Raw genomic sequence first — 24,263 nt, forward strand, 5'->3', positions numbered from 1 at the left:
TTGTCTATATAATTTAGGACAGGGCCAACCCTCCAGAGTGAGATTTACTCTCTATACCGGTTCTTCACTATGATAAAATAAGATAATCCTGATTTGGGAAATACTGTCTATTAATTAAGAATTTCATAAATTAAGACACTGAGTTCTCCAAATTAGACAGCCACTCTAATGAAAAGTTCCATACGTTGTGGAGGTTTATTTTTGCCCCAAGTGCTCGGCATTCTCTTTTCTTTCTTAGAGAGTACCTATCAGCAGTCTGCTCTTTTCTTATAATTAAGCGATGGGCAGCCTGATGATTACCAAAAAAGCTGACAAGAGTCCCTAATGGCCCACTAAATGACTTCTCTTTCTAGAGAAAGTCAGGTCCAAGCATGCAGCGCAGCTACATTTTTTTTACTAAGCAGTTACAATTAATAACAACATAAGAGCGGTTAGTGATTTAGCAGCGCTGATTTAGTTCAGAGTGAGATGTCGCACTTTCATTATGAATAAGGCCACTGAAGACATGCATGCCAGGATACAACTACCCAGTTGTTCACACCCTACTTTTGCTGAAAAGTTGGTTCCTTTAGGGGGCTTTTAGAAACACCTGGCAGCATGTTTGGTAATACATCTTATTATTCAGTCTGTTACTGCCAATCATTTTCTTAACTAAAAATGGCAGCTAGATACTTTGTAAGTACTATAACAGCTAGGTTCCATTTTGTAATAAGTCATCAATAACACCTTTTCCCTTGGGCCCTCCCCATGGCATATACTAAATTAGACTACTTTTGCACACCATATACACATTGGATTCAGTTTGTACTTGCATCAATATATACATACATGTGGGGTGGAGAAAGAAGGGTGGTGCAGGACACAATTGGTAGATGTCTCTAAAGTGTAATGGACCTTTAAAGATACTGGGGTGCAGTTGGCCAAGTCAACCATTTTCTTTTGCTCCTGCTGCCCATGTAATGTGGATAACATCTTCCGCCTCTCCCTGACAGATAAGCCATTGGCTGAGAAGAGCATTCATGTATGAGGAAGTGAGGTAAGAGAGCAAGAACGAGCCGTCGGTTATCTTAGGTGTATGGGCAGCTTGCCCATGGGAAAAATATTTCGGGTGTATAATATGCAAATCCTCTCTTCAGAGAGGAAGAGGACTAGAACTCTAGTGCCACCTATTGGAAGTAGCAATCCTAACAGTCAGTGTCGACCCTTTAAGAGACAATTTGCATATTTCCCAGAGGAGCATTGCAGCTTTCAGTCTCCTCATCTCGACATGCTTAACATGTTACTCTACGCAAGGAGAAACGATACTTCTTGGATCCCGGTCAGACGCCTCTCATACAGCCAAATCAGATCTGACACTTTGCACTGATGAGGGGCAGTACCCCGAAACACAGTGTCTGCAAATTGAGATTCTGGTTTGGCTTTTATCCTAAGTTATGTGACAAGGCTCGTTAAAGGGTCGACATTGACTGTTAGGATTGCTACTTCCAATAGGTGGCACTAGAGTTCTAGTCCTCTTCCTCTCTGAAGAGACAATTTGCATATTTCCCAGAGGAGCATTGTGGCTTAACATGTCACTCTCCGCAAGGAGAAACGATACTTCTTGGATCAGGGGTGTATAATAAAATCATGTTTCACGTTATAGGTAAGCCACATAGGGCTTGCAGAACCACAATGTGTGGCTCGAGACTGCCTGCCAATTCATTAGCACTAGGTCTTGCAAACAGCTATGAAGAGCACATTGTGACTTTTGGGAGTGGTCTCTCACAAATGAAGAGATCTGCATGTGTATATATTGGGCTTCCAGGTAGAGAGATAAATTAAGGAAGGGCTAATCTGGACATAGGATGATATTGCCAGATAGAGGGGGTGCTTGAAGCTGTATGCAATAGTGTGGTCTGAGACAGTGCTAGATGCAAGAATAAGGTGGGAGCCCCTGGATGAAAGTGTACTGATTTTGTGTGATTTCTGTGGGGAAGCTTTGACAGTCATTATACTGATAATGGGGGCTTTAGGTCTCTCCCCTGTAGGGGAGACAGGAGCTGAATGTCAGGACTTTGGGGGGATGTTCTAGGGGTCCCTGGATGTGGCTCACGATCCTCTCTCAGAGCTGTGGCTCTAGAGGTAAGAAAGGTTGGAGATCACTGCTCTATAGAGATGAGCCTTATAGTGGGATAGGCTCAAAAAGACTGGAATATAAAATCAGAAGACAAGGAAATATTTCAAAACATCACCCCCATTCAGTGTCTGCAATGCAGTTTAAAGTTTATAAAGTTGAATTCATCAGCCTGAACAATAAGAGAATACAGTAAGAGCACAAACATGCTGCTGTTATATTTATCGTGTGGAACAAATGAGTATCTGCAATTTGCCGCTGGTAATTAGTTTTCTCGGTCACATAACCTACTTGAATTTGGTTTTAAAATGAACATTTCTGCAAACATCCCATTTTATGTAGCCAGTTTGAGGCCGTAGCTGTGGCAAAGGGACAAGTTGCTATTCAGAGTGCACACTATGGGATGTCATTTCATAGAATTATCAGGGGCCACTTCACCCATCTTTCTTATTGTGGCACAGTTCCATTTCAGACTGGAAATAAAATATTAATCTGCTGCCCCAGCACAGTCAGTTTTAATCTCAGCAAATGTGACCCCCTTAGAGATAGCCACCAAATCCCACCACGTTTTATAACCAAATAGGTTGCTACATGGAGCACTGTTACGGCAGGTTAATTACCGTAGATATGTGATAAAACTCAGGGTAAGAAGACAATGGCTGCTGGGACCACATACCCTTGGGGAACAAGGGAAGAAAAAGTGGCCACCAACACATCTGACTAATTCATTTATCAACTATTCCATCTATCTAGCAAGTGATGTTACATGGGTGGAAATGAATGTTATAATATCGAGCTGACATTCAATATTCATGCATGACTAAAACATGGCAGAAAGCATGACACTACTTATGCACAAAAATTTACTTACAGGTAATATGTGTAGGAGTTATAGCTTCTTCTGCCATGATGAAGCAAGGATATAGGCAGTGGAAAAAGATGAAATGGAAGGAAAGAAAAGCCAGATATTAATGTATGAAAAATCTGGATGAACGAGAACAGATCAGATGACATGAATGAGGTTCCAGAAGCAAATTACATCACAGACACAGCATGCAGCACATCGGAGTTAATGACTGAACATATTAGCATACATTCACTATAGAAATAGTTCACTTTCTGTAACCTAAAGGACCTGTAATGGAAGCAGGAGGCCACTTTTCACATCGCTTGTGATATTAAAGGGAATCTGTAAGCAAGATGAGAGCTGCATGATGTTTGGGCAGATATCCGGATTCCAGTGGTGTGTTACTTACTAGGCTGCTTGTTATAGTTTTATCAGTAGGAGATTATCACTAAAGGACTAGTTGTCTTGTGCCATGTAGTCCTCCTGCTTTATGGAACCCCGCCCCCACCACTGATTAGCAGCTTTCTACCAATATACAGTGTACACAGAAAGCTGCCAATCAGGGGTGTGGGCGGGGTTACATAGAGGTCAGCATTCAAAAAACTGGTAGAGAAAACAGTGATTTGGAATGAAGCTGTCTGTTCATACATCATGATGCTCTCAGACTGCCGAAAGTGTTTGGTAGAGGTAAGAGGCCCTACCCCACATACAGATGAAAATCAGGTGGGGGGTGCATGACATAATGATCATTTGCCAATGACCCCAAACATAACACTATCTACATTGGCCACTTTATTTTTCCCTTCCAATCATGCTATAATTACTGATCATCAGCCAAAACAATACAACACGTCTGGCTTGTGTTTTGAGTAATTATGAACGTTCATCTATTGATTGTTTTACAGAGCCGGCCAACAATCATTCCGTTTTATGTAACATTTATGGGCTCTCTTACGCTGTTCTCCCCATTAAAACACATAAATGCTTGGTCAAGAACACTCATTACTGGGCCTATCTTCTATAAAATCAATAATTCCAGTAGAGTGTAGAGTGCAATGACTTTTTTCTTTATGAATTCAAATAAAACTAAATCAGATAACTACAAAGGTACTGTGTATTTGAGTACCCATACACAACCATAATACAGACATGTGAATTAGCTCTAATGGATGCATACTTACAAAAATTGGCATTTTGTCTGAAAATATAAAGCAATCTGTATGTGACATGCACTATTTTTCCAATAATTTCTTATTACAGAAGGAATCTGATGCTTCATCAGTGTGAGAAATAGTGTAAGTTAATTTTTTTTTTTGAGAATCAAATCTCAAAGTATTCGAATTTCCATGGAAAATTTCAGGAAGTTCAACTTAAACTTTATCTTCCGCGGATTGATTCAATCATCTCTATACAGCAGTATGGAAAATATTATACAGCAATGGTGAGCTCCATCGCTATGATTCCAGCACCATAGTCAGGTATAATTGTGTATTGGATCTGCAGAAAAAAATGCAAATTTTGACACCTCTCTCCTTAGTAGATGTAATCTTACACCTCACTGTGCTGGCAGTCTGTTTTGCTTTGACATGAAGGATTTGATATTTTTGTTTTTCAATTGGATGTCTAGTTCAGGAGGCAGGGGAAGAAGTGACTCATAAGTGGAGAAAGAAGCAGATCTCTCCGATCAGATATATTCCAGAATTCCTAATATTTACCTGCAATATTGATTCATACAAAGTTTGGAAAGCCCTGCCTGCAGGCTTTCTGTGCTGAACTTAATTATTCATGGTATTTCTAATTTGTGTACAGGTCCTTCTCAAAAAATTAGCATATAGTGTTAAATTTCATTATTTACCATAATGTAATGATTACAATTAAACTTTCATATATTATAGATTCATTATCCACCAACTGAAATTTGTCAGGTCTTTTATTGTTTTAATACTGATGATTTTGGCCTACAACTCCTGATAACCCAAAAAACCTGTCTCAATAAATTAGCATATCAAGAAAAGGTTCTCTAAATGACCTATTACCCTAATCTTCTGAATCAACTAATTAACTCTAAACACATGCAAAAGATACCTGAGGCTTTTAAAAACTCCCTGCCTGGTTCATTACTCAAAACCCCCATCATGGGTAAGACTAGCGACCATTACAGATGTCAAGAAGGCCATCATTGACACCCTCAAGCAAGAGGGTAAGACCCAGAAAGAAATTTCTCAACAAATAGGCTGTTCCCAGAGTGCTGTATCAAGGCACCTCAATGGTAAGTCTGTTGGAAGGAAACAATGTGGCAGAAAACGCTGTACAACGAGAAGAGGTGACCGGACCCTGAGGAAGATTGTGGAGAAGGACCGATTCCAGACCTTGGGGAACCTGAGGAAGCAGTGGACTGAGTCTGGTGTGGAAAGGCGTGTGCAGGAAATGGGCTACAGGTGCCGCATTCCCCAGGTAAAGCCACTTTTGAACCATAAACAGCGGCAGAAGTGCCTGACCTGGGCTACAGAGAAGCAGCACTGGACTGTTGCTAAGTGGTCCCAAGTACTTTTTTCTGATGAAAGCAAATTTTGCATGTCATTCGGAAATCAAGGTGCCAGAGTCTGGAGGAAGACTGGGGAGAAGGAAATGCCAAAATGCCTGAAGTCCAGTGTCAAGTACCCACAGTCAGCTGCTGGTGTTGGTCCACTGTGTTTCATCAAGAGCAGGGTCAATGCAGCTAGCTATCAGGAGATTTTGGAGCACTTCATGCTTCCATCGGCTGAAATGCTTTATGGAGATGAAGATTTCATTTTTCAGCACGACCTGGCACCTGCTCACAGTGCCAAAACCACTGGTAAATGGTTTACTGACCATGGTATTACTGTGCTCAATTGGCCTGCCAACTCTCCTGACCTGAACCCCATAGAGAATCTGTGGGATATTGTGAAGAGAAGGTTGAGAGACGCAAGACCCAACACTCTGGATGAGCTTAAGGCTGCTATTGAAGCATCCTGGGCCTCCATAACATCTCAGCAGTGTCACAGGCTGATTGCCTCCATGCCACGCCGCATTGAAGCAGTCATTTCTGCCAAAGGATTCCCGACAAAGTATTGAGTGCATAACTGAACATTATTATTTGATGGTTTTTTTGTTTGTTATTAAAAAACACTTTTATTTGATTGGACGGGTGAAATATGCTAATTTATTGAGACAGGTTTTTTGGGTTATCAGGAGTTGTAGGCCAAAATCATCAGTATTAAAACAATAAAAGACCTGACAAATTTCAGTTGGTGGATAATGAATCTATAATATATGAAAGTTTAATTGTAATCATTACATTATGGTAAATAATGAAATTTAACACTATATGCTAATTTTTTGAGAAGGACCTGTAGATTTGCACCCACAGGCCACCATGAATTCGGCACTACATTAAACTTAGTGTAAAACCTATGAGGATGATCTCCAGAGATAGGAAAGAGAAAATAGGAGCAGGGACTAGCATAAACTTGCCATCTTCTGTGATAGACATTACGGGGCTGATTCATTAAAGGGAACCTGTCACCCCGTTTTTTGAAGATGAGCTAAAAATAGTGTTAAATAGGGGCAGAGCTGGGCGTTACATTAGTGTCTTTGTGTGCCTTTATTACCCACCTATGCTGCCGAAATACCTTTGTAAAGTCGCCGTTTTCTGCTGTCACTCACGCTGGTCTGGTCCTATGGGCGTGGTGACAGCGCTGTTTCTCCCCCAGAATCCTGCTCATCATTACGTTGGTGGTGTGCGCATGTCCAAAAGGCGAATCCACTGCCCAGGTGATGAAAAACAGCGCGATCTGCACTATTCAGCCTTTTACCGGTGGGCGCGGCCATCTTTCCTGTGGCCACGCGTGCGCAGATGGAGCGCTCTGCTGCCCGGGGCTTCAGGAAAATGGCCGCCGCGATCTCCATCTGCGCACACGCGGAATCCTGCGGCCATTTTCCTGAAGCCCCGGGCAGCAGAGCGCTCCATCTGGAGTGGACTAACATTTCTGGCGTAAGTTATGCCGTAACTTTTTATGAACTGGATGGATGGGCAACCTAAGGTCACCTGGTAAAGCTGACAGGGACTGAAAAATCCAAAAGTTGAACAAGAAATTTGCCCATCTTCAGGTTGGCAAAAATGTTGCGACTTTTCCAAGTGTTTTATATGATTTTTCTGGACTAAACACTTTGATGAGTAGGCCTCTATATGTGTCTGTGAAGATCTGAGGTTGAGGGTTGTATTAACTACCTAGGTAGGTTAACGATGCAACTATTTTTTATTCCTTACGTCCATGGTTGTACAACAACTCAGGGTAGATGGCAAAAATACATTGTGCCCAGCCCACAAGATCCACACCCTGGAGTCGGTAGTTGCACTGCCCCCAACCAGGCGATACTCACTGTCTCCCAACTTTTGGTCGGCCCACAGATTTCATATCTCTAGCCAGTGTAGTCTGTAGTCACATTCCACACTCCTCCAGATGACAGATAACACGACCATAGCACACGTATTCAGCTCCAGCCAGCAGCAACAGTCCTTAAGGCCCCTTTCACACATCAATTTTTTGCAGTCAGTCACAATCCGTTGGCTCGACGGATCAACAGATCCATCGCAGATTGTGAAAAACTGATGCGACGGATCCGTATTTTGGATGGATCCGACTAGTGGATCTGGCTAATTGGATCGGAGCATGCTCAGTTAAAAAAAAAAAGGAATCCGGAAGCTGGATTCCGTCATTTGAAGGATCCGGTGCCATAGGCTTCTATTATAGCAAACAACGGAAGGCGATGGATCCGTTGCTGTGCGTTTTTTCGACATACACAAAAAACGTTACTTTGTCCATCGTCTCCGGCTGCCGGACAATTTTCGACGGATCCAGCGAATGACGGATGAAACGTGAGGCCATCCGTCGCTAATACAAGTCTATGACAAAAAAAAACAGATCTGGCGGCATCAGTCGCCGGACCCGTTTTTTTTTTTTTTTTTTTTATTTTACGTCTTGCGACTGATGGCAAAAAACTGATGTGTGAAAGGGGCCTCAGATAGTTCCTCAAATCCAGAAGACAGATCCCACAACCATAGCACGTGTATCCAGCTCAGCCAGCAACCGATCTCCAAACTCCATAGGCCATCCATACATGGGCACCAATACCTCAGCAATAAATCTTCACCCCCCACCCCCCGACATCCCTGCACCAACTCACTCACTAAACAAGTGGCTTATTGTTGTCCTCTCCTGAGATCAGCCCCCTGAATGGGCAGAAGTGTTCACACCCTCCCCCCCAAAGCTAACTGTGCATTGGTGGAGGTATTTTCCACAGCCTGAACTCATCACCTGGGACTGCAAGTGAGATCCCCTGTGGTGACGGCTTCACTGGGTCTCCTATCCTCATCCACACAATGGAACTAGTGACTGGGAGAACAATGGCTTGGGGCACCTGAGATACTAACAGGAGTAAAGGTAACGTCACACTCAGGGACGCTGCAGCGATATAGACAACGAGCCGATCGCTGCAGCGTCGCTGTTTAGGTCGCTGGGGAGCTGTCACACAGACAGCTCTCTCTAGCGACCAACGATCAGGGGAACGACTTCGGCATCGTTTAAACTGTCTTCAACGATGCCGAAGTCCCCCTGCAGCACCCGGGTAACCAGGGTAAACATCAGGTTACTAAGTGCAGGGCCGCACTTAGTAACCCAATATTTACCCTGGTTACCATTGTAAAAGTAAAAAAAAAAAACACTACATACTCACATTCTGATGTCTGTCACATCCCCCGCCGGCGTCCACAGGGTTACGCGCTGCTGCTCAAAGCTTCCTGTACTGAATGTGTCAGCGCCAGCAGTAAAGCAGAGCACAGCGGTGACGTCACCGCTGTGCTCTGCTTTACTGCCGGCGCTGACACATTCAATGCAGGAAGCTCTCGGCAGCAGCGCGTAACCCTGTGGACGCCGGGGGACGTGACAGACATCAGAAGGTGAGTATGTACTGTTTTTTTTTTTTAACTTTTACAATGGTAACCAGGGTAAATATCGGGTTACTAAGCGCGGCTCTGCACTTAGTAACCCGATGTTTACCCTGGTTACAAGTGAACACATCGCTGGATCGGCGTCACACACGCCGATCCAGCGATGACAGCGGGTGATCAGCGACTAAATAAAGTTCTGGACTTCTAGCTCCAACCAGCGATATCACAGCGGGATCCAGATCGCTGCTGCGTGTCAAACACAACGAGATCGCTATCAAGGTCGCTGCAACATCACGGATCGTTTTCGTTCTTGCTGCAAAGTCGCTTAGTGTGAAGGTACCTTAATGGAATGATTGCTTTAGCTGATTAACAATTTTGGGTCTGGCCTAATGTATGGATAAGATCCAGCCTGCACATTTTCTTCTGCTTACTGTTACTGAATAGAAACATTGAATCCTGAAGCTGAACGAACGAGCAAGCAAATCTCTAATAAAACACAGCAAGCAAATCTCTTATAGAACACAACAACAAGATTAACATAACTGGTGCTCCGTGTTGGAAAAAGTCTGCATTCCTTAGAATCCGCTCTACGTGCATTGGTTCAATAGTCTTTAGTCGGTGGTCAGCTCCTCACAGTGACAAATATGAAACTTCCCGGAAGTTGGAGCAAAGACAAAAAGCAATAAGAAGAGTTCGCAATAAAATTTTAATTTGAAAAAAAGAGATGTGATTTAATTATGCAAATTGTATATAAAGATATTTTGTCTCATGTTTATCATTCTAATTTCCAGCCTAGCTGTAAAATGCTGCAATAGCTATATCCCAGCAAGCCAATGATAAGTTTGGAAGAAGTTGGAGGTTGTTTGTGTTTTAATTTTTTTCTATTTTCTTATTATAGTATGCTGAAGAATTTGACCTGCGTACCTTGCCTTTGGCTACATATTATGTTCATCTCTTTGCAATATTGGCTTTCATTGAATTTTCTGTCTTATCTAGTTTCTCTGGGAAGGCTCAAGATATACATTCTAGAAGCAATATCTATTTTCAAGCATCAAATGCAGTTGGGATTTCATAGAACCATTTTATTTGGTAGGCTTGTCGAATATAATCACAAGAATGGGTTTCTTGTGTTCAATACATTGATTTCATCTCATTATTTTTGTTTAATATGGCTTTAATTAAAATGTGACTAAATGTGATTTTCAAGTCATATGCACTGAATTTATGGTAAGCCAATCTTGATCAAATTAAATCAGTATTTAGAAGAATTCTAAAATGACATTAAGGACTTTTTTTCTCATGCTTCCATGCTATGAGCTTCTGGCAACTGCATAATTATGAGCTCATGTGCTCAGAGTCCATTCATCCTGCACAACAAGAACTGCAGCACATGTATGTCAGAAGCACTTAGGAGCTGAGCCCTCTCCGCACATAGGGGAGACGGTTATGTTGGACAGCCAGTAGCTTTATCAGGTGTGTGCCAATCTGGGTGCCCATTGGACCCTGCAAGGTGATCAGAGGGTGCTGATGCTTTGCTATGAAACCCAGGGGCCTACTTGTGCCCCCCATCATCACCATCTTTGAGCTTCTAAAAAGCCCAGCTTGTGATTGGGCTTCATAGGAGAAATTCACTATGATCAAATGATCATAGGTTAAACAAAAATGAAATAAAAAACAAACATTCTTTTAAATATTAAAACCTTAAAATGAAAAAAGTAAATCTATAAAAAACAAAAAATTAACCCATATAGTAAATGTTGTAAAGAAAAAAAGAACTCCTAAAAACTCCAGAATTTATGTTTTATTTGTTGCTGCATTTTCTCAAAAAAAGTAATAAAGCGATCATATCAATGTATCCCAAAATGATGCCAATGAAAAGTACAGCTCGCCATTAGTGATTAGCGAATGTGCTCGGATAAGGTGTTATCCGAGCATGCTCGTGTGCTAACCGAGTGTCGTCGGCATGCTCAAAAAATATGTTCAAGCCCCCGCGGCTGCATGTAGCGGCTGTTAGATAGAGATGAGCGAATATCTTTGGTTCCCACCTTATTCAGCAAGCTATAGCACTAACCGAAGAAGTTGCAGCAGGAACCAGATACCTGGAGCGCTCTGATAATCAGGTGTTCAGCACCGCAGCTTCATGTGTCACGGCTGTGTGACAGTCACAACACACAGGCTCGCCATGCATGTGTTGTGACTGTCACACAGCCGTGACACATGAAGCTGCGGTGCTGAACACCCGATTATCGGAGCGCTCCAGGTATCCGGGTTCCCGCTGCAGCTTCTTCGGTAAGCGCTATAGCTTGCTGAATAAGGAGGAAGCAAAATATATTCGCTCATCTCTATTGTTAGACAACTGAAACACATACAGGGATGCCTAACAGACAATCCCTGCATGTGTTGTGGCTGCGAGACATGGAGCCGCGTGGACTCAAACATATTTTTCGAGCATGCCGAAGACACTTGGTGAGCACCCGAGTACGTTCATTCATTATCACTACTCGCCATAGAAAAAAAACAAATCCTGAGACTGCTCCACAGACGGAAAAATTAAAAAGTTACAGGTCTCAGAAAATTATTACAGAAACCACATTTTATTTGAAAGTTCAGATTTTTTTAAACCCTAAAATATAAAAAAATTGTAAGTTTGATATTGCCGTCATTTTTTCACCATTTCTGTGCCTTTGGAATTATTTTCAAGTCTTAAGACATTATAAGGTATCATTAATGGTGCCTTGCAAAACTACAACCACAGATGATTAGAAAGAACTCAAAGGTTACGGTTTGAGAAGCACTAGACTAGACTGTCATAAGATAGCACAACCGGGAGTATTCAACCTGACTACGTCATCACTGCTCCAATATATGATTATGGTAATGAACCAATATGTACATTGAGAATAACCCAAAAATGCAACTCCCCTACTCTAGAGGGACATCTTAAGTACAATGGGGGAGATTTAATGAGCAATGTGCAATAATCCTGACACAAATTGTAACCAAAAATGTGGTACGTGGCTTTAATCAAAGTGAAAACACCTTTTGCACCTTCCTCAACAGTTTTGAAAAATATCTTTAAAAAATCTTTAAAATTTCCCAGATTTATAAAGAACAAGAAAAATAACGGTCTGAAGGAGGGCAAGAGCAAAGGAAAAGGTTAGTGGCTGGCTAAACAGCTCCCTAGACCACCAGGTTCTTCTCATGTGCGATCCGTCTTTCTTTTCCAGATTTATAAAGGGCATGCTCCAGTTTTTATGTGTATATTAGATATATAATAAAACGACAAAGTGGTAGAAAGATGTCAAGATGCCAAGAAGATGCACCAAAATGGTCATACAGTGTGCGCCACTGTGATGGATATGATTCACTTTATGGTTTAGTTTTATCCTGTCTAAATTTAGGACACAAATAGTAAATATCCACTGGATTCCTGTTTAATGTATGATTCTCCTCCTCCTAAATGCTGCCTTTCCATAATAAACAGGAACACTGCGGAATTAAAAAGCTGCAGACAGGAGGGTATGTGTAGGTAAGAGCGGTAGCAATTAGCTACTGTTATAATTAGCACACGTGTATGTGCACGAGAAGGGAAGGCGTTCATTTAAGAATTTACAGTAAATATAATTTATCAAAATAACCATTTGGAGAGAATGGAGCTACATTTAATTCCACAAATGCAGCTATTGAGATAAATAGCTATTAAAAAAACTGATGAAAAGGCACATAAGGTGCAGCAGAAATTCATAATTAAGCTCAAGGCAAAACACACAAAAAGGAACATATTTTTCTTAAGGTATTTTTAAATAGTTTAATTGGAATCGCTTTATAACAATGATGGGTACAAGGGAAGTTGTAGTTGTTGAAAGTATTGTTTACTCAGACAATTTGTCATAAGCAGATGGCATGAAATAGATTAGATGCTTTGCATTCAATACTTTTGTGCAAAGACTCTGTTACCTCAGCAATAAAATGAGAGAAGAAATATAATAGAGACTCGAGTTTCTCGTAATTCACGGTCCAGTTTAAAAGAACCTTAAAAATGGAAATATTATTGAGAATGAAGAACATATTTTAAGGGCTGTCCTATAGTCCTTGGTGACACCCTTTAGGAGCCAGAGTGGATTTTTATTTCGATGTCACAACCACAATTGCAACAAAAAAGAAGAGGCACAAAATTAACTGATGTACCCATGATTTTGAAACCAAATTGTGAGGCCATCGGGCATCAAAGTGGACAGTTTTAGACACATGCACCAAGATACGACGTATTTGATCACTCTAATAGCAGAAATTGTTCACACCTTCATACAAAAACAGACATGAAGGAAACTGTCTAACGACTTAGATATTTGCCTAATGTAATGAAAACCTCATCGAGTAATTTGAAAGAGATTTCAGAACTATGTTCATGTTACCCTACTAAGTAAAAAAAAGTAGCTGGAGCTTTTTAAAATTGAGATAAAATCCAAGCGTACAACAATTTAAAATAGAAATCACAAGGAATTCTCTTAACTGGAGCCAAATTTGAAGAGATTTTCTACTTGCTCAATTCATTTCCATGGACAGTGATAACACAGTGATTGTAGTGTTCTAGAAACAATCTACAGGCAGCACAAGCCTTAAGGGCTCAACCAGACGTCCAACACGTTCAGAGCACGGACATGTTGTGAATTTACCTTTTGGCTCCCTCTAGTGGCTACTAGTGATTTGACTCTGGGTATGTCATTCATCCCTTGTATGCTCACCTGGGTCGTTAGGTCAGGGGTGTTGCTATATAAGCTCCCTGGACCTTCAGTTCAATGCCTGGCAACGTTGATATCAGAGCTAATCTGTAGTGCTCTTGTCCACTGATCCTGGTTCCTGTTTGACTAAGCTAAGTCTGCTTCCTTGCTTTTTGCTATTTGTTTTGGTTTGCATTTTTGTCCAGCTTGTATGTAATCTGTTTCCTGACCTTGCTGGAAGCTCTAGGGTGGCTGGTGTTCTCCCCCCGGGCCGTTAGACGGTTCGGGGGTTCTTGAATCTCCAGCGTGGATTTTGATAGGGTTTTTGTTGACCATATAAGTTATCTTACTACATTCTGCTATTAGTAAGTAGAGGTTGGCAGGGCACCCGGGAATTTTTGGCACCAGAGATCTGGTGGCCAGGTCCTTTTGGTGGCCTTCCTTGTCAAGGGATGTGCGGTCATTTGTACAGTCCTGTGGTACTTGTGCTCGAGCTAAGCCTTGCTGCTCTCGTGCCAGCGGGTTGCTCTTGCCCTTGCCTGTCCCGAAGAGACCTTGGACACACATCTCTATGGATTTCATTTCTGATCTTCCGGTGTCTCAGGGCATGTCTGTCATCTGGGTGATATGTGATCGTTTCTCCAAGATGGTCCATTTGGTTCCTTTGCCTAAGCTGCCCTCCTCTTCTGATCTGGTTCCTGTGTTCTTCCAGAACGTGGTTCGTTTGCACGGCATTCCTGAGAATATTGTGTCGGACAGAGGATCCCAGTTTGTTTCCAGGTTCTGGCGATCCTTTTGTGGTAGGATGGGCATTGAGTTGTCGTTTTCATCCGCTTTCCATCCCCAGACTAACGGACAAACGGAGCGAACTAATCAGACTCTGGAGGCTTATTTGAGGTGTTTTGTCTCTTCTGATCAGGATGATTGGGTGACCTTCTTGCCGTTGGCTGAATTTGCCCTTAATAATCGGGCTAGTTCCGCCACCTTGGTTTCGCCATTTTTCTGCAACTCTGGTTTCCATCCTCGTTTTTCCTCGGGACATGTGGAGCCTTCTGACTGTCCTGGGGTGGATTCCGTGGTGGATAGGTTGCAGCGGATCTGGGGGCATGTGGTGGACAATTTGAAGTTGTCACAGGAGAAGGCTCAGCGTTTTGCCAACCGCCGCCGCGGTGTGGGTCCCCGACTTCGCGTTGGGGATTTGGTATGGCTGTCTTCTCGATTTGTTCCTATGAAGGTCTCCTCTCCCAAATTTAAGCCTCGCTTTATTGGTCCTTACAAGATATTGGAAATCATTAATCCTGTATCCTTTCGCCTGGATCTTCCGGTGTCGTTTGCCATCCACAACGTATTTCATAGGTCCTTGTTGCGGCGGTACGCTGTGCCTGTGGTTCCTTCTGCTGAGCCTCCTGCTCCGGTGTTGGTTGAGGGCGAGTTGGAGTACGTGGTGGAGAAGATCTTAGATTCTCGTCTCTCCAGGCGGAGGTTTCAGTACCTGGTCAAGTGGAAGGGCTATGGTCAGGAGGATAATTCCTGGGTGGTCGCCTCTGATGTGCATGCGGCCGATTTAGTTCGTGCCTTTCACGCCGCTCATCCTGATCGCCCTGGTGGTCTTGGTGAGGGTTCGGTGACCCCTCACTAAGGGGGGGTACTGTTGTGAATTTACCTTTTGGCTCCCTCTAGTGGCTACTAGTGATTTGACTCTGGGTATGTCATTCATCCCTTGTATGCTCACCTGGGTCGTTAGGTCAGGGGTGTTGCTATATAAGCTCCCTGGACCTTCAGTTCAATGCCTGGCAACGTTGATATCAGAGCTAATCTGTAGTGCTCTTGTCCACTGATCCTGGTTCCTGTTTGACTAAGCTAAGTCTGCTTCCTTGCTTTTTGCTATTTGTTTTGGTTTGCATTTTTGTCCAGCTTGTATGTAATCTGTTTCCTGACCTTGCTGGAAGCTCTAGGGTGGCTGGTGTTCTCCCCCCGGGCCGTTAGACGGTTCGGGGGTTCTTGAATCTCCAGCGTGGATTTTGATAGGGTTTTTGTTGACCATATAAGTTATCTTACTACATTCTGCTATTAGTAAGTGGGCCTCTCTATGCTAAAACCTAGTTCATCTCTGTGTTTGTCATTTCCTCTTACCTCACCGTTATTATTTGTGGGGGGCTACTATCCTACTTTTGGGGTCTATTCTCTGGAGGCAAGAGAGGTCTTTGTTTTCCTCTTCTAGGGGTAGTTAGTCCTCCGGCTGGCGCGAGACATCTAGCGACCAACGTAGGCATGTTCCCCGGCTACTGCTAGTGTTGGCGTTAGGAGTAGATATATGGTCAACCCAGTTACCACTGCCCTATGAGCTGGATTTTTGTACGTCGCAGACTTACTTGTTTCTCTGAGACCCTCGCCATTGGGGTCATAACAGGACAGCAATGAACAGACTAGTCACCTATCTCATGATCTTCGAGTGACAGCCCCACAGAATTATATGAAGAAGTGACGCTCAAGTCTGGAATGCTGCGGTCCATCCTTGCATTGTGGTCCATGCTCGGACCTTGGTAAACAGATGTCTGCATGAGCCTAAAAAAATATTCCAAGACTTTAACATTGATGACCTATCCTTAGGGTGGGTCATCAACATCAGATTGGGGGTGATACAGTTCTCAGTTTCCCTACCAATCAACTCATCAAAAAGCATGTGGGGCATCTAGTTCGGTAGAGCTTTGCACATTGTGTAGTAACAATGAATGGTACTGCGGCTGTGATCTATTCAATAAATAAAAATGGGGGTTTTGTCCATATCCGGACAACCCTGTCTTAATCAATTCAGGAGCCAAATTAAAATAAAACTAATGGATACTCATCTCTGCAGAAGCACCACTGCAGTGATGTCAGCACCACTATTCCCTGTGGTGATTCCGTGTCACACCAAACGGGTTAAATGTCTAGGGACACAAAGGTAGTAACCCTACAGAGAGCTAATACTCATTAAAATAGAACCTTGGCAAGAGACAACAATATAGCCACCAGGGGCAATCTATAACAGTGCAGCATAGTACATAGAAACCTTAGCACTCGATGCGTTTCCCCTCTATCGAGGTTCATCAACAGTGAAATGATAGTATAAATCATGGCAACTTAGCTGTTGCTAATTTGTATGGTGATAGATGGCATAGTGTCCATATGATCCAGGGGATCCAGGGTCAATCCCCTCCAATGAGGGGAATATTTGCAAATACAATAATACTCCTACACTGTACCTGTTTCTACTGTGAGAATTCACACAGATATGTAGCTTACTAATTGTATTAAAGTGGTCTAGTAACATGACCCGTGCAAAAGTCAGTTGGATATGATCCTTATAATCAACATAAAACTATCCCTATCAAATTTTAACTTTAACGTGATAAAATCTGTAACAGCGTCTAATCAGCTTGAAGGGGTTGTGCATTACAAGGACAACCCTTTCTCAACCTGAATCTTTGCCTCCATTAAAATAAACACACCTATACTCATCTCTGGTGCTAGCGCCGTTCCAGCAGTCTTAGCATTTGCATTCTTGGGGCTCACGCCAGGTTACTACATCATGTGAGCCCTGCGCCCAATTAGTGTTGGCGTCACTGTCCCCAACTTCGGACAAAGCGAACATCAAGGAGACGTTGGAGAGCAGCCACAGCCCTGACTTCCGGTTGTTATCGATTTGTCCGAAGGTGGGGACAGTCAAGCCAACGCTAATTAGGTGCAGGGCTCCCGTGACTTAACAACCCCACGTGAGGCCTGGGAACGTAAATGCCAACACTGCGAGAACGCTGCTGGCACTGGATGGGAGTATAGGTGTTTTTACTTTAACGGAGGCAAACATTCAGAGAAGGGGTTGTCCAAGTAGTGGATAACCCTTTTAAAATATGATCTCTGTGTTTCCAACCTTGCAATACATTTTCTTTCTGGGACCCATGTGAACACACACTTCAGGTTTTATTTAAAAACCCATCAAACCAAAGTTTAATAACTAAAAAACATGTGACTTATGTAGCAGGCACAACATGCCATGTACCATGTTTGTAGAAACGTTACTGTGTGACGCCCCATTCTGCTCCAAAAATTCTTCCTGTCTCAAAGTATTGAACTACGCAACTTCCTGTGTTTCTTACCATGTAGTCTCTTCTCTTTACAGATTTAATTGTCCTGGTTAAGTACAATTGCTTAAAGGGAACCTGTCACCTGTCAAGGTTTATTCTGATTTCATGTCAGATACTGAGAAAAACATGCATATGTGTCTTATTATATAAAGTATGTAAACTTCTGGTTTCAACTGTACATGTATAATTATACATAAGTGTGTTTGTGTAAAGTTGTAATTTATTAAATTATAATTATTTAATAGGCAGCTTATCATTTTTTTCAGCTTCTTTTGTCCGTGCTTCATTTTTCATGAGTACATAATGTAACAACACATGAATAGATTAGCAAGCCACCCACCTTTTCTTCATCACTAAGACAATGCCCAGAAAGATGATAACAAAGAGAAGAATTCCTGCGATGACTCCAGCGATTTTCACAGTGTGATCTGACTGTTTTTCAGGTTCAGGATCCGGCTTACGAGTTGTGGAACCTAAATGGAACATTCATTTACAAAGAAACAAAAAACAAGTTTAGTGAATTGTTGAATAGAAAGGTAATATTTTGAATTACGGTATTACAGAATGGTTAATCCAGAAATGAGAATAGATATTTCCTTCCTCATGTTGATTAGTATAAAACAAAACATAAAGCTTTCAAACAAAATATACAATTCTGAATAAAATAGGACATAAGATGTCAACATCTGTGACGTATATGTCAAGGTCACTAATTCCATAGATAAAAATTACCGGTACATGTGTAATTTAAGATGGAAAATCATCTCTAGTCAGCTCCACTATCTTCGATGTGCAGAACTGCTGGATGGTTCCCAGTGTTTAGATCTGAAAATTCTCATATGGGCATATCCTACAATTCTGGAGCATCCACTGGCACCGACTCTGTTTAACCAGAGTGAGAACGAAAATACATTGGGCAAGAAATTCTGAAATGCAGGAAACCTTGGCAGATGACCCTTAGTTTTGCTAGTTGGGAACACATCAAAAGATCCCTTCTGATGTACTTTGCATGAAGACATATTCCTTTACAAGTCTGATAAAACAGAGCTCACTTTCAAGTTTTTTTTGCAACAAACCAGAAAAATACATACTGAATCTGTCAAGCTCACCTTACAAATGCTACTGCAAATGTAGAAGATTTGCTACCAGCAAAATAAGAAGGGAGGAATAGAAAGGTCACGGGACGTCTTTCTCACAGATATGAGTATTTTTAATTAAAATATATCACAATTACAAGCAATTCTACCTCTAAAGACACAGATTACACCAAGCAAACACCACACTGTCCACCACCCTTCTTAAAATTACATCACTTGCCATAATATGTGATGATATCATGTTGTAAATGTGATTTCTATGCATTAGAAAACAAGGGGCTCCACTTGCAAATAGATGATAAGCTTATTCTAATGTGATTACAGCATTGTATAATAGCTGTGAAATATTATGGTGCCGCCTGCTATTATTTTAACATATGGACCCAATTGTGAATTTATATATATAAAATATTTAGTCTAATAATATATTAAATATAAATAATGTACATATATATATTTTAAAAAGTAGTTAATGTGAATACAGTCAATTAAAGAAATTGGCCGCCTTTATTTTAACAGAATACATAGCTCTTCCGTCCACAACACAATCCCAATTTTTTCAACTGAAGGAAAATGATGGACAGGTCTATTTTTCATACAAGACGATCTAGAGTAGGAAACCGTCCTCTATGAAATCTATGTTTAAGAGTCGATTCCTCATTTTCAAGTTGCCGCTTGAGAATCTCATAGTCTTCTTATAGTCTCCTTAATTTCTAGATACTTAGGGGCGTTCTCCTCATTGACTGACTGCTCATTCCGCTACTACACATTATTGGTTATTCAGTGCTTATTCTGCATCTATAATGAGGACACTGAACAAGCACATGGTTTAGTGAAAGCAATGATTACGAGAACTACCCTGGGAACTGCTGATGCTGGGTGCGGTGGGGGAATGGGTTCTGGCTCTGGGGGTGTGTGTGATTGTACAGGATTGATACGATTCGTGTAAGGAGCTGATCGAAAAGAGGAGGGAGGTGAGTTGATAATTGCTGTGTACAAATTAATGGGCTGTAGAGACCTGCCTGCGATATTAGAAGTTAATGCTTTTCCTGGAATATAACTACTGTATACCTGGGCCAGGGTCTGGTGGCTGAGCTCCCAGCTGTACACCATGTAAGATAAAAGCTCTCGTTGCAGGAGAATGAGAGCATATAGAAAAAACATGTCAATTGCAAACTTGCTTATTTTTATGCTAACTAAAGCAATTTAATAAGTGAGAATGTTCATTTAAAGGGATTGTCCAACATCTGTAACTTTTATCAATGTCAAATACCCATGTAACTAAATAAAAAAAACACAACATCTGTTTAATTATCAATATCACATGGCTCCCTTACATTCTTTCCTTCCATTGTGGTGTCAAAATGGATGGTCCAGCACAGATTTCTGGCTTTCTACTACTGGCTACATCAACTTAAACTGATTTGAAGTGCTATTTATTAAGTGTAAATGCTCGTTCAGCTATACAAAGTAATCAAATAGGACGTAAAATGCACCAACAAGGCAACACAAAAAATCAAATGTGTTTTTAGGAGCTAAAGAGCATTTCTCAACATAACACAATGAGTTAAGTTACAATGTGTCACAGAACGGTATCACAAAGAAGAAACCTATAACTGTACACATAACACAGCAAAAGCTATTGAATATGCTACGTTAGGAGTCAAATGACACTTTCTACACAATGATATCTTCCTGCATCATAGTATGTCTGCTCAGATAAGAAATGCTACAGCTGTAGATCTTCGGAAACATCATAGTTGCATGACACGATTTGGAGAGCCAAATGATTTTAGAGAATTGGTACATCAGGGTATGATTGTAATGTTGGACATATTCCTTTAACTGATGCAATAATGATTCTATATGCTTTTATTAAAGGGATCCTGTCATTGGGATTTTATACCCCTAACTAACAGCATGATTGTAAAGGTGCTTTAATGCTGATTATGCTGATTAAATCCTTACCTTTCATGCAGAATTTGTTTTTCTATTTCAGAGAAATCCTGAGTTTAAATGTTATGCTAATGAGCCACAAGTGCAGTGGGGTGGGACACTGCACTTACAGATCTCCTGCCTCTCTCCCTATTTCCCACCCACCACATGCCTCCAGGCACTGACAGACATGTCACTCTTGCTTCAGTGACCTGCCTTCAATGCCGAGATTTTACACAAGTGGCATCATTGCCTGGTGTCGTCCCCTTAGATCCGCTCAGATCAATAGTCGGCTCTCACATCATCAATAGGACCTTACTGTGCATGTACCACCCCAAATCTCAGAAGGGAAACCAGGTCACTGAAGCAAAACTGACTGTCAGTCAGAGACCGGAGGCACAAGGGAATAGGGAGAGAGGGAAAGGTAGGAGAGCTGAAAGGGCAGTGTCCCACCCGGCTGTACTTGCAGCTCATTAGCATAACACTGAAACACCAAATTTCTCTAAAAAAGAAAAACTAAATGCTACACCTACATAAGGATTTAATCAGCATTAAAGTGCCTTTACACACATGTCATTAGTTAGCGGTATAATATCCTGATGACTGTTTCCCTTTAAATACACTTGTCGGGTTCTTTACCTAAAAGTTGCCAGGTGGCATATTTCATCTTAAAGAGACTACATTCACGGTATGCCAGAACCTCATTAGTGTAATTGCAGGTTGTGGCTGAAAACATCAGCCATTTTATAAGGATACATGATTTTTTTTTGTATATCACTCCAACCAATCTATGTCCCTATCAGGGTTCATGCACATGACCGTCAAAATCTGAAGAGTGCTATCCTTCGTTTTAACAGATAGCACTCGTCCCCATGTTCTTTTATGGGGCAATGCACACGTTCGATTTTTTTCCTTGGACAGAGTCGGTCCGTGGAAAGAATTGCACCATGTACGATTTGCCTCCAAGAATTGAATGGCACTCTCTCAAGGTCGCCATCAGGGCATTACTGCCCTTACAGGTGTATGGGGCCTGGTGAGCAGAGGGGGTCCCCTTCTCTTTCTGCTTCTGTTCCCTTATCCCCAGTGGCAGGATCCTGCCGGTTTAGTCTATTGCCTGTGGCTTCATGCATGGCATTAATGAACAGTAGCCAGGCAATCACAGACTGGCAACTGGCATCGGCGCGAAAGCCACTGGCGTCTGCACCTCAGATGGATGAGGGACAGGACGCCGCTGGACAGCGTCCGGGTAAGGAGTTTTTTTATTTTTTTAACCTTTTTGTAAAGCTGCACTATGGGTGTAGCATGGAGAGACATGGGGCAGAATGGAGACAAGGGGGGGGGCATAATAGAGATAAATGAAGGCAGGAGGGAGACATGGGGGCAGAATGGAGACAAATGGGCATGATGGAGACAAATGGGAGCAGAATGGGAACATGGAGCAGAATGGAGACAAATGGGGGCAGAATGGAGACACGTGGGTCAGAAAGGAAACAGGGCAGAACAGGGACATGTGGAGCAGAATGGAGACACATGGGGCAGAATGGAGACATATGGAGGCAGAATGTAGAATTGGGGGCAGAATGGAGACATGGAGGAAGAATAGAGACACATGGAGGCAGAATATAGACAATGGGTCAGGATGGAGACACATGGGGCCAGAATGGAGACATATGGGGGTAGGATGGAGACATATGGGGCCAAGAATGGGAGAAGACAAGGGGCCAGGAATGAGACACAAAAAGCCAGGAATGGGAGAACACAAGGGGCCAGGAATGGGAGAACAAAAGAGGCCAGGAAAGGGAGAACCACATCATAGTGGTTTGGTCCTGGTGAAGAGGTTTGAAAACCTTGAAAAGTGTTGACACAATAAACCCCCTTCATACTTTAACCTTGTGTGTGACTACACCTTTGAACCTTGGGCAGCGTGGACTCTGAACCACCATATTCCTCTTTTTCTGCATTTTTCTGTTTTATTGGTGGCCTGGCAGCCAGAAGACTTTACATGCTTTTATAGGAATTGTGACTGTCACAAAGCTATCAGATGAGCGTACCTATAATGTTTAATGTCATTTGTTTATCAGATAAGACACTATTTGCGCTTTCTGTCTCTGCAGCTTTATTATTGGATTTACCTTGTTGTGGTGGTGGAGGCTTAAAAAATATTTTGACCAAAACAAAAGCTGATGGCTATATATGTGATATGGTGTTAGATGGAAACTATTAATGTGTGATTGCTGAGGACGTGGTGCAGAGGTGGAGTTTTTCCAAGAGTGGGTTGTGGGACTGTGGAAGGTTTGAGGCGTGGAAGCGGAGCTCGGGGGTGGAGGTGGAGCTGGGGTGGAGACTGGGCGAAGTCTCAAGAGGGCCTGAAAATTTTGCCAGTATGGGGCCCTGAAATTCGTGGTGGCAGGCCTCCAGTTGCCCATTCCATTCTATGGATCTGTGTAAAAAATCAGACCTCACTCGGATGACACCCACGTGTGGTCCTATTTTCACGGACTGACAAATATAGAGAAGGTAGAGAAACTTTTTTTTTCTTCACCTCTGAGAAAATCGGATCACACTCTGATCAAACTCTGATTAGAGTGTGATTAGCCTAATTGGACTGATTTTCTCGGATGCAAAATAAATGGTTGTGTGACCCTCTCCTTGCCTTATAGAAGCCTAAGGCTCTGATTCATCAAGTACGGTGTTTTTCATACCAGTCTTGATGAGGGGCGTGCTGGAGTCAGACGCTCCTGATTCATGAAGAGTCACCCGCCACTCCCCCTCTTTTCATGAATTTGACAAGAGGGGGTTGCCTCATCCTGCACCATCTACGCCTATTTTTTTCAGAGCTGGGAGAAAATAGAGTAAAAAAGCTGAAAAATTGCAAAATTTTAGTGCAGGCTCACACTACCCCACAATTTTGTGACTTTTCACTACTTCTTATGCCAGAATTCTGAGGTAAAAGCTTTGATAAATTGAGGCTTACATGTCTTCTGACAAACGTTGATTGATTCCACTCCAGTTCTTGATCTCTTGTGTAAGAAGTGCACCAGGCGAAGGAAACACAGTCGCCCTGTATAAGCAAGATATATACAGCCCCGGCCTAACTTCAGATCATCTCGTGCATTTCATTACATCTCATGCTTCCTTGTTACTGACAAATACATCGCATTAACAACATAATACGTGTCTAGCCTTCTCTTCTACATGATTGGCTGGACAATTTCCCTTAATTATTTCTTATGAGTGAATCTGTATTTCTATTATACGATATTAGCCGAAACACCTGGAAATATGTGATAAGCTCATTTACCATGCATTTCACCAGCAATTGTTTTTCAGTACAATAGCCTATTTTTGCCTTTGGAAATTAAAATCTAGGTCACATCTGGTAGTCAAAAGACTCCTTCTAAGCAATTTATTCACAAAGTGGGAAGCAGCTGAGTATCATACCACTGGCACCCACA

General features: G+C 42.1%; 1 protein-coding gene and 1 long non-coding RNA gene across 6 annotated transcripts in view; one reads left to right on the forward strand and one right to left on the reverse strand.

Moving 5' to 3' along the window:
* PTPRM (protein tyrosine phosphatase receptor type M) overlaps positions 1-24,263 on the reverse strand; it is a 995,903-nt gene that overhangs the window by 232,277 nt on the left and 739,363 nt on the right. For 3 of the 5 annotated variants that reach the window (XM_077270222.1, XM_077270225.1, XM_077270227.1), the window contains 2 exons: positions 18,117-18,249; positions 2,985-3,014 (listed from right to left, as the gene is read on the reverse strand). In XM_077270222.1, coding sequence (XP_077126337.1) covers positions 2,985-3,014; positions 18,117-18,249 — 163 coding nt within the window. The remainder of the gene's footprint in view (positions 1-2,984; positions 3,015-18,116; positions 18,250-24,263) is intronic. The other 2 variants (XM_077270224.1, XM_077270226.1) reach the window with 1 other exon arrangement.
* The window catches only part of LOC143782609 (uncharacterized), a 35,658-nt gene continuing 29,612 nt past the window's right edge, over positions 18,218-24,263 (forward strand). Inside the window, exon 1 of the long non-coding RNA XR_013217004.1 lies at positions 18,218-18,312. This is a non-coding gene — a long non-coding RNA (uncharacterized LOC143782609). The remainder of the gene's footprint in view (positions 18,313-24,263) is intronic.

Source organism: Ranitomeya variabilis, chromosome 6 (assembly GCF_051348905.1).
Source record: "Ranitomeya variabilis isolate aRanVar5 chromosome 6, aRanVar5.hap1, whole genome shotgun sequence".
Classification (NCBI taxonomy): domain Eukaryota; kingdom Metazoa; phylum Chordata; class Amphibia; order Anura; family Dendrobatidae; genus Ranitomeya; species Ranitomeya variabilis.